The sequence below is a fragment of the Aphelocoma coerulescens genome, chromosome 1 (genome assembly GCF_041296385.1).
Source record: "Aphelocoma coerulescens isolate FSJ_1873_10779 chromosome 1, UR_Acoe_1.0, whole genome shotgun sequence".
In the NCBI taxonomy this organism is placed as follows: Eukaryota; Metazoa; Chordata; class Aves; order Passeriformes; family Corvidae; genus Aphelocoma; species Aphelocoma coerulescens.
In genome coordinates this window covers 100,599,049-100,611,635 of record NC_091013.1, presented here as the reverse complement: position 1 = coordinate 100,611,635, position 12,587 = coordinate 100,599,049, and the positions used below count along the sequence as shown (strand labels likewise).

At 40.1% G+C, this 12,587-nt stretch overlaps 1 protein-coding gene across 1 annotated transcript in view; it reads left to right on the top strand.

The window, feature by feature from the left end:
• Window positions 1-12,587, top strand: part of POLQ (DNA polymerase theta) — a 50,589-nt gene that overhangs the window by 21,855 nt on the left and 16,147 nt on the right. The window contains exons 13-20 of the mRNA XM_069027760.1: window positions 1,454-1,647; window positions 1,971-2,095; window positions 3,581-3,824; window positions 4,628-7,671; window positions 8,638-8,781; window positions 9,369-9,565; window positions 11,025-11,265; window positions 12,339-12,532. Of these exons, the coding sequence (XP_068883861.1) occupies window positions 1,454-1,647; window positions 1,971-2,095; window positions 3,581-3,824; window positions 4,628-7,671; window positions 8,638-8,781; window positions 9,369-9,565; window positions 11,025-11,265; window positions 12,339-12,532 (4,383 nt within the window). The remainder of the gene's footprint in view (window positions 1-1,453; window positions 1,648-1,970; window positions 2,096-3,580; window positions 3,825-4,627; window positions 7,672-8,637; window positions 8,782-9,368; window positions 9,566-11,024; window positions 11,266-12,338; window positions 12,533-12,587) is intronic.

Here is a 12,587-nt window from a genome sequence, read left to right as displayed (position 1 = left end):
CTTGTTGAGCTGTGGGACAAGGGGAGGCAAGAGACTGAGGGTACCTGGCTCTGCTTGCTGTCTTCATTAACCTAGTTATGGGCTAACACTGATAGATTTTTTTGGATCTACTACTGTCCCATATGTACCCATATCTCTCTTTTCGAGGACCACAATATATTTTGTTCTACTTCTGCTCGGTAAAATGAACTTCTTTGTGTTATGCACCAGCAAATTTTTTCCCTGTTTGCATCTCTCAAACAGAAAAAAAAAAAAGGATGAAATTTGTTCCTGTTCTGGGGTAGAGGCAGTGATGGCATTATGTTTTTTATGCTGTACTTTTTAATTGCAGCAGCTTGTCTAAGGTTATTTTAAATCATACACTGTTGAACAAAATGTTCTTGAGATTCTCTTCTGTTAAGCTACTCTAAAACACTTTCTTGCAAGTCTGTTCATTTTCAAGGCCAAAGGTTTATTTCATTTTGTTGCTTTTTTAGTTTTTCAAGTATTGTTCTTCATGTGTTCCTTATGGCCTACAAGGAGCTATAATGCTTTTTAATTCTTTTAAGCTTGAATCTTTTACTTGTACAAATATGAGCCCTCATATTTTAGGGAAGTTGATTATAACAAGTAAACATTTGCTAGATTAGGAAAATAGTTTTCTTTAAAGAAAAAAATCTAAACCACAACAAAGGCCCAATAAACAACAAAAGACAAACACCCATCTTAATAACTCTTGTTCTTCTCAGCAGATGAAGAGGCATGGATGATTTACAACCACATAGGCATCTAGTATTCTGTGCCATTTAACATGTGTGCCTAACAACTCTTAGGTCTTCAAAATAATTAATCTTGCTTTTTATTGATATGAAGACGTTTTGTCTCCTCATAGAGAAACTAACTCTGTGCTGACTAAACATTAACAGAATTGGTTTTCTGTCTAAAAAACATTTTAAAAAAAAAGCTCTGGATGGCTTTTTGTTACTGTTAATAAAAGTTGAGATTTTTTGTAGGTAAATTAAAGCTTCAGCAAGTTTTGGCAAAATCTATGTCCTTCCTGCTTTATCAGATGCTGTGGCAGCGGTTAGTGTGGTTACTCGTGGTTTTAAGAGGTTGATAGATATCTGTAAATTATGTTAAAAAAAGAATATAATTTTGTTTTGTTAAAGGACAGAAGATACAGCTTAAAAATCATTTAGTGGCTTGTATTTAAAGAGTAATCTGACAAAGATTCTGAATTGTTTAATCATTGGAGTACCCATATGAGTCAGATCTCATCGGTACAAATATTAAAGAAACTGGATTAGAAGAGCTTTTACTTTCTTCATGGTACATGCCTATGACTCAGTGCCTTTACGCAGGGCGTAGGATGCTCTAACCACATTCCCTAGGCTGTAGTTCTGTTTACCCAAAACTCTGTTAGTTCTGTTTATTTCTCTGAAATAGTTTTTTTGCATCGTCTTATTTTCTTTAGGTCACCCCAGTGTATGAGGAGTGGACCACAATTGATTGGTACCAGTTCTTCTGCTTATGGGAGAAGCTTCCTGCCTCAATGAAACGTGTGGCTGAGCTGGTGGGGATTGAAGAAGGCTTTCTAGCTCGCTCTGTAAAGGGCAAAATCACAGCTAAAACAGAGAAACAGCACAGACAAATGGCCATCCACAAAAGGTAGCCACAGAATGTGGGTGTGAATGTGCAGACTAGAGGCTGCAACATTTGTAATGCTCAGGCTCTGTGTCTGTTTTCAGGAACTGGCTCTTTTAGTGAGTGAACTCACAGGTCAGAGAACCTGGACCTGGTCTGCTCTGGTCTGAGAACACTGGTGGCACTAGATGTTTGTGCTGATGTTTTTGGAAGCCATCATCTCTGGTTTTTTTGTGTGCTATACTATAGTACCATTCTGTCCTATGCATCATGGTACATTTTGCCATGTACAGTAATGTGCCCCACATGACAATTTAATTCAATTTATTCATGTACTTCTTCAACAGGTTTTTCACCAGCCTTGCCCTTCTGGATTTAATCAGTGAGGTTCCTTTACAAGATATGACCAAGAAATACGGCTGTAGTCGTGGTCAGCTTCAATCCTTGCAGCAATCTGCTGCCACTTATGCAGGTGAGTTGTCTGGGCAAAATACCCCAGGTATCTTAGGCTAGTCTGGTTTTTTTCCTTCCAGATTTGGGGGTAAGGTGTGGTCCTAACAGCAAACAGCCTTGTAAAACCACTTAGATTTATAGCTTAACCTGTGGTTGGCCCTGCTATGGCTTCTGTGCACAGAGTGTGCAGTGGGAAGGGGGCCAGCTGAGAGGAATCAAGCAGTGCTGCAGCATGGGAAGTCTGTGGAAATCAGCTGTGTACTGTGCAGGAGTGTAGTTTGTTCAATACTAAGTATGGAAATTAGTGCAAGTCCATTGTAAAGCTTTGGTCTATCAGGAAAGAGTACCTTTCATCATTGAGTAAGTTTGGAGCCTCTAAGATGGGACATGGCTTTCTTCTGAATGCAAAATTAATTGGCCAGAAAGTATAAGGTTACAGTTTTCAAAACAGAGTGAGTGGCTTCTGGGTCATTTATCACCAGATCACAGGAGGTCAGACAGCTGCTACCTTTAACTTCCTTAAGAAGGCTGTGTGGGAGTAGAAGTAACAGCCCACCATGTGACCAAGATATTTTCTTTCTGTTGCCTAAATCCTTCATTACTCCATAAGTGAGTTTTCAGTTTTTAAGACAGTTTTAGCTCAACTTGCGAAACCCTCTGTGTGGGTTGCTGCATGAGTCAAAGCCCCAAAATGAAAAGGTCACGCCAACTGATGCAGAGTAGTTTAATTTAATTCTGGTAGTATAAATAACTCTTTTTTTTTTTAACTTTTTAGTATAAATAACTTTGTAGCAGTTTCATAATTCTGTATTTCCAGTGTTAATAATTTTCACAGTAGTAATCTGGGAAGTAAAATGAACTATTGATATGACATATAGTTAAGAGATATGATAGAAGTTTTATTCTATAATCACTGTAAAAATAGTGAGGGATGCCATGTCTTTCGGAGGTTTTCATAATCTGTAGATGCAATCTGTGAGTAAGAAACTGTCTTTTCTGTGCTCTTCTCCTTCTCCCGTGCACTGGGGAGTGCAGTTGTAACCTTGATCGTAGGATTTGCTATCCCCTATGATGCTCTCAGTAGCTGAAATTCTGCAGCCAAGGTCTGTTTTTATGGACGTCAGTGCTGGCTTTCCTCAAAGATCTGTGCCTTCCCTTAGTGACTCGCATCACCACTTTTTCTTTTGCCTTTTTTTCAGTATGATTGTTTCATAAGACTCCTGTTCTGGGATACGCATGTGCTTCATACTTTCAGTATTAGCATCTTTGAAAAAACAGTATCATTCAGAATTTCTACCTCACTGATTAACTAGTTAATTGCAGATTGTGTTCTGCAAGACTAGCTCCTACCCATAGTTGTAATAAACATGAGTTAGTTCCTGTAAGTAATGGGAAGGTGAGAAATGTAAAGTGAGTGCTGATTCAGATTGGGGGGTGGGGAGTGAATCCAGCTTAGTAGAGCTGGAGCTGGAGTTCCGACATGAATGTAACTTTTGTGTTTCAGGAATGATAACAGTTTTCTGTAATCGACTGGGCTGGCACAACATGGAGCTGTTGCTCTCTCAGTTCCAGAGCCGCCTCACTTTTGGGGTTCACAGGGAGCTCTGTGACCTGGTCCGAGTGTCTCTGCTGAATGCGCAGCGTGCCAGGACACTTTACAGCGCTGGCTTTGTCACCGTGGCTGACCTTGCTAAAGCCAGTCCTGATGACGTGGCAGCTGCTCTGAAGAACTCGGTACCGTTTAAAAGGTGAGAAATCAGTATGTCCAGAAGTCAAGTAAAGGAGTTTGTAAGGTGAAGGGTTACAGGATGAAACCTGCAATAAAATATGGCAACCTTTTGGGACTTTTTGTCAAATGTTAGTTAGAAATAACTTTCAGGTTTCTCTGACAGATCACAGTCATTCCATGATTATTTTGAAATTAATAGAAGCATTTTTATTTGCAGAATAAGTTTTTGAGACCTAAATTTTCTTCTTGTTCCTCTTTTCAATGCACTATTTAGTCCTGGGTAAATTGTCAGTGCTTTCTGGGGAGTTTTTGCTGCCTCTAAAAGGCAGCTCCACCATATGTTCAAAGTAGTTGATGATTTATTACTCTTCTGAGATTCTCTTGTGATTTATATGTTAGTGCAATAACAAGCTTCCTTGATCAAGTACCTCTTGGACTGTGCCATGGTACTTGTCTGGTTCATGCTCTTGAAGTTTCCTTTCTTTGGAAAACAGTGCACGAAGGATGACTCATTGAAGCCTGCATCTTGCCTTAGTAGGGCACTGGGACTTGTCTGGGGTATGTTTGAATACAGAAATCTGGCAGTGCTTTTGGGGTATGCAGCCAGTAATATCTTTCATCAACATCTCTTCAGATTTAGGAAACTGAAATAGTTACTTCCAATTAAGTTATTTCCCATCAAGTGCATTATATTTTAGGCAGAGTGCTTCTGTAAAGCAAGCTGTGAAGACAGTTGAAATGGGAGCAGAGCAGGATAGTGCCAGCTCCTTGTTTGTTATGTTCTGCATGAATGTTCACCTCTGTCTGTTGCCTTTCCCACAGCATTCGTAGGGCTGTGGATGAGGATGAAGAGTCAGCAGAGGAGCGTCGGGCCGTGCGCAGCATCTGGATGGCTGGAATGAAGGGCTTAACTGAAGGAGAAGCAGCTTCCATCATTGTGGAGGAAGCCAGGAGACTTCTGCAGCAGGATTTGGCACTGATGGGAGTGCAGTGGAACCCAGAGTCTTTTCTCGAGACTGATACATCCTCTGTGATCAGCAGTGAGTCAGAACTGGAAGACAGACTGCACAGATCAGATGGAGAGGAGTCTGCTGAGTCTTCAAGGGTGTTAAACAAAAAAGGGTGCAGAGTTCAACACTGTAATGGCCTTGGTTCTCGGATTGGAGACTTATCAGATATTAAAAAGGGATATAAAAGGCGACTGAGCAGTAGCACAGAAAGCTCTGTATTTGAGAGTGAAGTCCCAGGCAGGAAACAGGCTCGAGCAGAGGAAGGCAAGGGTGATCTTGTATACAGGGCTAGAAAACGGCCACATGTGTGCAGAGGCAATGAAAACACAGAAGAAATTTCTCTGGTCAAAACCAAGATGGATTCCAGGACAGCAATCCCAGAGCACCTTACTGAACAAGGAAAAACACCAACATTGAGAACAGAGTCTTCAGCCTCTAGACTGATTAACAGCACAGATACACATTTAAACCAGACTAGGAACAAAAATACTGCTTCAAAACTGCAGGGGTCACTTCTTGAAGATTCAAATAAGCTTAGCACAGACATACAAAAGCTGCCTGTTTTCCACACTAGCATCTCTACAGATAATTTTGTTTCAAACCAAAATAATAAGGAATTTATGGAAACAGATTCTGTAACTCATAAAGCCTCAAATTCTGTACAGATGGGGGAAGTTAAGATTGGGAGGAAAGATAAAATGGAAGGATTATTTACAGCGCCTACCACCACGAATGAAGGCATGCCTAAGGGGAGAGCAGGTTTTCAGGCACCTGCTATGCTATCTATGGAGACACACAGTATTGTAGGAAGTAGAGGAACACCTGGTAGTGCTAGGACACAGAGAACTGACAATACTGATGGTGAGCAGAACAAAATGAATAAAACTCAAACAGATGCAAGCTGTGCTGAGGTGAGGATTGATAGGCATTTTTGCCCTGGTGAGGATAAAACCTGCAATATTCAGATTCAGAATGGTGGCAAAAATGGGAGTGAAAAGCCCAATGGAATATTGTTACAAGCTGGAACACTGGAGAAAGGCAGCAGTCATCCTAAGGACTTTCTGAAAGGGTCTTTAGTAAAATCCAGAGGTGTTTGCGATCCACATGATGTTCAGAAGGATCCAGCTTCTCATCTGTTTTCTGACTCTAGAGACTTTGAAGACAGCTTCCAGTTGGATACTCAAACTGAGATGATAATAAAACAGGAGGGAGCAGCTGGAATCACAGGACAGCAGGGAATACAAGGTTCAGAGCTGGCAGCAATACCACAGCAGGAAATACCAAAAAACCTAAGCAGTTTATGGACAGAGAATGATACTGATAAAGGGCTGGCTGCAACAGTTGGGAAACTGAGCTTCTCAAGTCTTATCACCACCAATAAAATTACAAAAAACGCAACGCAGCACTGTAGTAATAAAGTTTTGGAGTCTGAAGGCCTTAATTTACAGCCTGTTGTGAAGAAAGTAGAACCTGCACCTTGCCTTAAAGAAAGTGATTTCTCAGTCACTGACTCGCAGCTGCACAGTTTTCTACAAGATTACCAGACCCAAAATTCAGTGAAAGGGGAGAGTGTGTCTAAAGACCTGAATGAAGCAACCTCCCATTTAGGTAGGGAACACATTGTACAAGCAGAATGCCAGCCTGTCCCTGAAACAAGCCTAAATATGAGTGATAGCTTGCTGTTTGATGATAGCTTCAGTAATGTCAGTGACCTTTCAGCTGTTCACATCATGGAAGCTGACGGAAAGGACCCTGTGGCTTTGCTTCCTCCAGATGGTGTTTTGCAGAGTCTAAGGCCTGTTGAGAATAAATCTGATGTCAATGACAATCAGAAAGAACATGAGAATCCTGCACAGTGTAACAATATGTCTCAAGCATCCTCAGATGTAATAGCAGAAGTTTTAGGCCATGGAAACTCCCCATCTTTTCTGAAAGACATTCCTTCTTCATTTCAAGGTCAGTCAGGATTAAGAAACCCAGTGATTTGTAACAATGACCCCAAACCAAAGGATTTAGTAGGAGATCAAGGTGAAAAGCTCCAGAGAAGCCACCAAGCTTTAGAGAAGAAATGCCATCCAGTAGTGTGGACTGACTGCTCGTTTGAACTAAGCCCAGGATTACAGGATGTGTTAGACAAATGGCCGAGCCTCTCAGGCATCGAACCAGTTTCAGCAAGTTCCAGTTTGAAAGGAGAGTTAGTTGTTCCTATTGTTAGTCAAGAGCCAGTTCCAGTTTTTGAATCTGACTGTTGTGAGCCAGAGCCTTTGCCCACTTGCCAGGATTTAAAAAGCTCTTTCAAGGTTAAAGAAAACAAAACTGAGAACTCAGATCTTCAGAAAACAGAGGGCATAACACTTCAGCTCAAGGGAAGCGACAGAACATCCTATCCTGCACCAGATAGTAACAATGGGTTTATTCCTCCAACACCTCCCAAAGAGCTTTTTCCAAAAAGTTCTGTTTCTCTCCCTGTGAAATCTGCAAGAAAAGGACAAGTCACCTGCAAGAATGAAGAGCAGACTATTCAGGCACAGTGGAATAGTGAGGGCAATGCAAAGCAGCAGGTAAAAACATTCCAGGTCCATCCTGGGTGTCTAGACCCAATTGAGACTGATGAGATAAAAGATGATTCCATTATAGACCAAGGCTTTTCACTGCAGCTCTCTCAGGATGTTTTTCCATTTGTTCCCTTAAGTGCTGAGAGTTTCACTATTATTGATGTAGCAAGCGACAAAGCACTTTTCCAGACTTTTGTTGCAGAATGGAAGGAGAAAAGCAGATTCTCCATCTCAGTGGCATGTGAAAGAACAAAGTGCCTTTTGTCTCCCAAATCAACAATTGGTGGCAAATTCAAAAAAGGTCAGTTCCCTGTTCCAGTGCATTATTCTGTGAACAGCATGTGGCATCTTCAGCTTAAAGCAGGCCTAGAGAAGGAAAGGATATGCAAAAAAGGAGAAGAATCACTAATATTACAGAATCATGGAATGTTTGGGGTTGGAAGGGTCCTCTGGGGATTATCTAGTCCAAACCCTTGTTAAAGCTGGTTCAAGTAGAGCAGGGTGCACAGGATTGCATGCAGGCAGATTTTGAATATCTCTAGGGAAGGAAATTCCACAACCTCTCTGGGCAATCTGTTCCAGTGTTCTGTCACCCTCAAAGTAAATAAGGTCTTCCTCCTGTTCAGATTAAACCACCCATAAAGCATCCCTTCCAAATTCTGGCCTTTTCTAGCAACCTCTTCAAGAGTTGATATAGAAATGTATTCCTTCCTTTCACTCTAAAAAGCATTTCACATTTATCTGTCAAAAATCCATTTTGATAGTTAAGAAATGCTATTATTGTTGTTATGGCAATGTGACAGCAAAGAATCTAACTGCTTAATCTTGTCATTTTAAAGGAAGAGTATGTTTATAAAGCAGCAGCAAACTGCAGCATATGAATACTTATGTGGGGGGAAAAAAAGAAGCAATATTGCAACAACCCAGAGACTGATCTGAATTTCACACATGCTTATGTTGAACCAAGTTTACATTTTGAAAATATTTGAAAATATTTAACCTTGGTTCAGAGGCAGTCACAGAAGAATATTCAGATGCTCTCGCATATCAACAAGCTGCTAACACTTCATTACTATCACCAAAGACCTGTCAAGGAAATGCTTGACACCAGCTCTCCATCCTCTACTAACACTCTGCTCCTTCGCTTTACTGAGACTTGATAATACTCAATTTTAGGTTCAACTGTATGTATTTTCATTTTCAGGACCCAGCTCTTCTCTATTCATGGATGCCATTTTATAATAGTAACTTAAAATTATTTCTTTAGTGAGTTCTCCTCAGTGGATGCAAGTTAAAGATGACGGGTTTCCTGTCCAAGGATGTGAAGACATCTTGGTAGTTGGACTGGCAGTGTGTTGGGGTGGAAAAGATGCCTATTATATCTCTTTGCAGCAGATACAAGACCAGACTGGTAAGTGAGCAGACAGGCTGTGCTGGGTTACTTGACACTGCATCTCAAAAAAGTACCTTCAGCAGATAAGGTTCTTGAAGTGCTCTGAGTGTCCTGACCTCAGCTCAGTGGTGGAATAATTTAGCAGTCTTAGGTGTTAAAGACCCTTGAACAGGTTGCTGTGGATACATCCATACTACTGTGTAATATGGGCAGGTAACTGGCTCAGGCACTGGCTTGTGAGCATAAAATGTTAGCTTACTCCCATGTTCTCTTTACCTAACTTGCTTTTCTCTTTCAGTCTCTTCCAGTTTTTCCTTTCCAGAACAAATCTAACACTCAAATGCTGAACATAGCACAATCTGTGCTAAGTGATGACTAGGGTTTGATTCCTGGCTATCCTTTGTTAGTACAGACACAGCATATTGCTTTTGGGAGGCTTGTCTGGTTTGCTAAAATATGTAATAGTGCTATAGATATATTGTTATTTCTTCATAGTTCAGTTGTAGTTTTTGTGCTTTAGGTGATTGTATTCAAGATTTTTCTCTTGCCTTTCTTACCATGTAATGGGTTAAAAGATGATTTTTTGCTTATATTTCCTACCTTAGAAATCAGTCTGAGTTTGGCACCACCACCTTTGGACCAAAGCCTCTCTGTGGCAGAGAGACTGAACCATGTGCAGCTGTACCTGCAGAAGAAGCCCAGGAAGGAGCGCTCACTTATCATGTATGACTTCATTCAGCACTACAAAACTCTGCTGATGGCTTGTGGCATCTCCCTGGAAGGAAATTTTGAGGACCCAAAGGTTTGCAGGATTAAGAAATTTTGCTTGGGTAAAACTGCTAGTTTAAACACAACAGTAGAAAGACAGGAGTACCTTCTGGTACTTCTATTATTTAGGTACGAATATGTACATCTGTCAGGAGGTTTAGTGAAATTTTCTTTCAGTGGGCAATCTAGAACAGTATTTAGAGGACATTTGCTTTGCTGTGTATATTCATGGTGCCTGCAAGAGAAACAAACAGTTTCAGAGGTTAGCACATTATTATTTCATACCTTACTTGGCAGGGGAAATGAAGATAAATCTCTCCTCAGTACTGGTGGACAGGACTTAACTCCTGTTTTGTTGCAATAAGAAGCCTGGGACTGAAATGTTACAAGTGCTTCTGGTCAGGTTATTGTTTCTGAGAGCAGAAGACTTTGTAAGCAAAATATTTACCCACTGTGCTTATGGACCTCTTTGCTACCACTGTTTTCTCAAAAAAACCCACCATGTTTACATGTAATTTCAAAAGGTTTGGGTACTAGTTGTAAACTCAATGAAACACTAGCTTGAGGTAAAAGCACCTTATTGCCCATGTTAGGAACAGTTCTAGATGCATTGAAAATTCCTTTGATTTTTAAAGCTTCCTTTGCATATGAGCTGAACAGCATTGTGGCAATATTCAACTCTGCAGGAACTTAGCTAAGGTGTTCAACACAAGGACAAACATAGGTTTTTTTCATTCCAAGATGTAGTTTTAGGATAAAATTAAAGAGCAGTAAAAGCATCTTTCCCTTCATACTTCCTTGCAATAGTCATACTCATGTTTGTTCATTTTAGTGATACAATGAATATATACATACCCCTTCCCCAGCCCCATATGTATACACCTGTGGTTTTTTACTTCTGCTTATGTGGCAGAGACAGTGTAGATATCTGTGTTTCATCCTGTTTTGACAGAAGAAATTGAAATATAACTATAAATGAATATGCTTTGAAGACAGGGGTTTAAACTTTACCAGGAATAAAGTACCCCATACAGAATTCCTGGCATTAGTCCAGTTGTGCAAAAGATAGGAGAGCTCAGCTTGGCTAATATTCTAGATCAATAGCAAGTTTTGATCTTTATGAAGTCATTTTTCAGACTAAGCATATTTTGATCCTGATTTTCATATTTATTCCCTTTGAGTTAAGTTTTAATAAGTGAAAAGACACTTCAAGATGTGTTTATTTGACAGAGGATAAAATTTTCAAATGTACAGAAATAACTTTCCTTTTAGAGAGAAATAATTTTTCGTTCTCAAGAATTAAGCTTTTCAGTGACTTAGGCCCTCTTGAAGGTTTTTACTGAAATGATGTAACAAATTATTGCAATTTGCCTGCCAAATCAAGAAAAATAATATGCACTATAACCTTGAATTAACCACCCTTGCTTAAATATTTGCATTGTATTATGACTAAAATGTAAACAAAAAGTCTCACGGAGCTCTCCCTTTTGAAGGTTGCATGTTGGCTGCTGGATTCTGGCTCCAAGGAACGCACCCTTCACAACATGGTGACCAACTTTCTCCCCAGTGAGCTGCCCCTCCTGGAAGGAGTGGGCACTGGCCAAGGGGTGCAGAGCCTGGGGCTGAGTGCCAGTGGAGACCATTCTGGGAGGTACAGAGCAGCCACAGAGTCTGTGCTTATCTTCAATGTCATGGACCAACTCCATAAGGAGTTACAGAAGGAAAATCTGACAGGTAAAGAGACCTTCTTTACTTGGGGGCAAAGATGGAGGGTAAATATAGCTGTGCTACCACAGGCTGAATGATCAGTGCAGAAGAGAGGAGGTTTAGAAGTCCTTGATATATTCTGTGTCAAAAATGTTCATTTGTTAAAAGAAAAGAGAGAAATTCCCTTGGAAGTATATCTATTCTGAAAAAAAAAATTAGACTATAATTCTTATATCCCAAATATCCACCAGTTCCAGTGGTTAAGGCTGTAGCAGAGTCTATTCTAAGTCGCCGAATCAAGCATATTTCTACCTCCCAGGTGAGTACCCTGGCCATTCTGAGGGACTTGTGGGTCTGTCTATGGTTTCTCATTAATATTTTCAAAAGTTTTTTGATTTCCTTGTCAGAAGTAATTCCTAAAATCCTCAAATATTTTCTGAAGGAGATTTCTTGCTCTTTGGCTTGCCCATATAGCATGATTTGTCAGTTATGCATTATGTCCATGAAACTCTTGTGATTCCATAGTGAATGATCCTGTATATTTGCACTAATAATTGCTGAGTGCTTGTGCTGTTTTAAAACAAGCCATCAAAAAAAAACCCCAAAAAGCATATATCTATTGGTGGTCATTATGATGGTTTCCCCTAAAGTGTATCCAGAGCTGAGGATTATGGTTCAATCCTGCTGAAGTATTTGATTGCAAGTTTACCACATCATTTATGATTGTTACAGTTGAACCTTAGAACATTTTTAAAAGATGTGGGTGGTGGAATTAAAGTGTATCAAGATAGAAAGCCTTACATTAAGCAGTTTATAAAATGTTGATAAACAGATACGTATTTCTTAGAAAAAAAATTGACAAAAGCTGCTTTCTTAAATACTTTTGTGATAGGAAGTTCTGGAACACTTCTTACTATGAAATATTTCTTATTCCAGGAACAAAAGTATTGAAATGAAATCTATAGTAAAAGATTTCAGTGTGTCAGAACATTTCAGTATTTTCAAAACTCAGGATTCTCCATTTTTTTCTCCTAATAAATCTGTTTATCTGCAGTTGATCTGTTTTATAAAAGATTTTCTTGAGTTTGTACTTTTTACAGATGTATTTTCTAAAGTGGAGATGCCCACCCATTATTGCTTGGCTCTGCTGGAGCTGAATGGCATTGGTTTCAGCACAACAGCCTATGAGACCCAGAAACAGGTCATGCAGGCTAAACTGAGCCAGATTGAGACCAAGGCATATCAGCTGGCAGGTCACAGCTTCTCCTTGACGAGCCCTGATGACATTGCAGAGGTACATGAGGGTTGGGGTGGGACAGGGAGAACTTCCCCAGAGGTTACCATCAAGA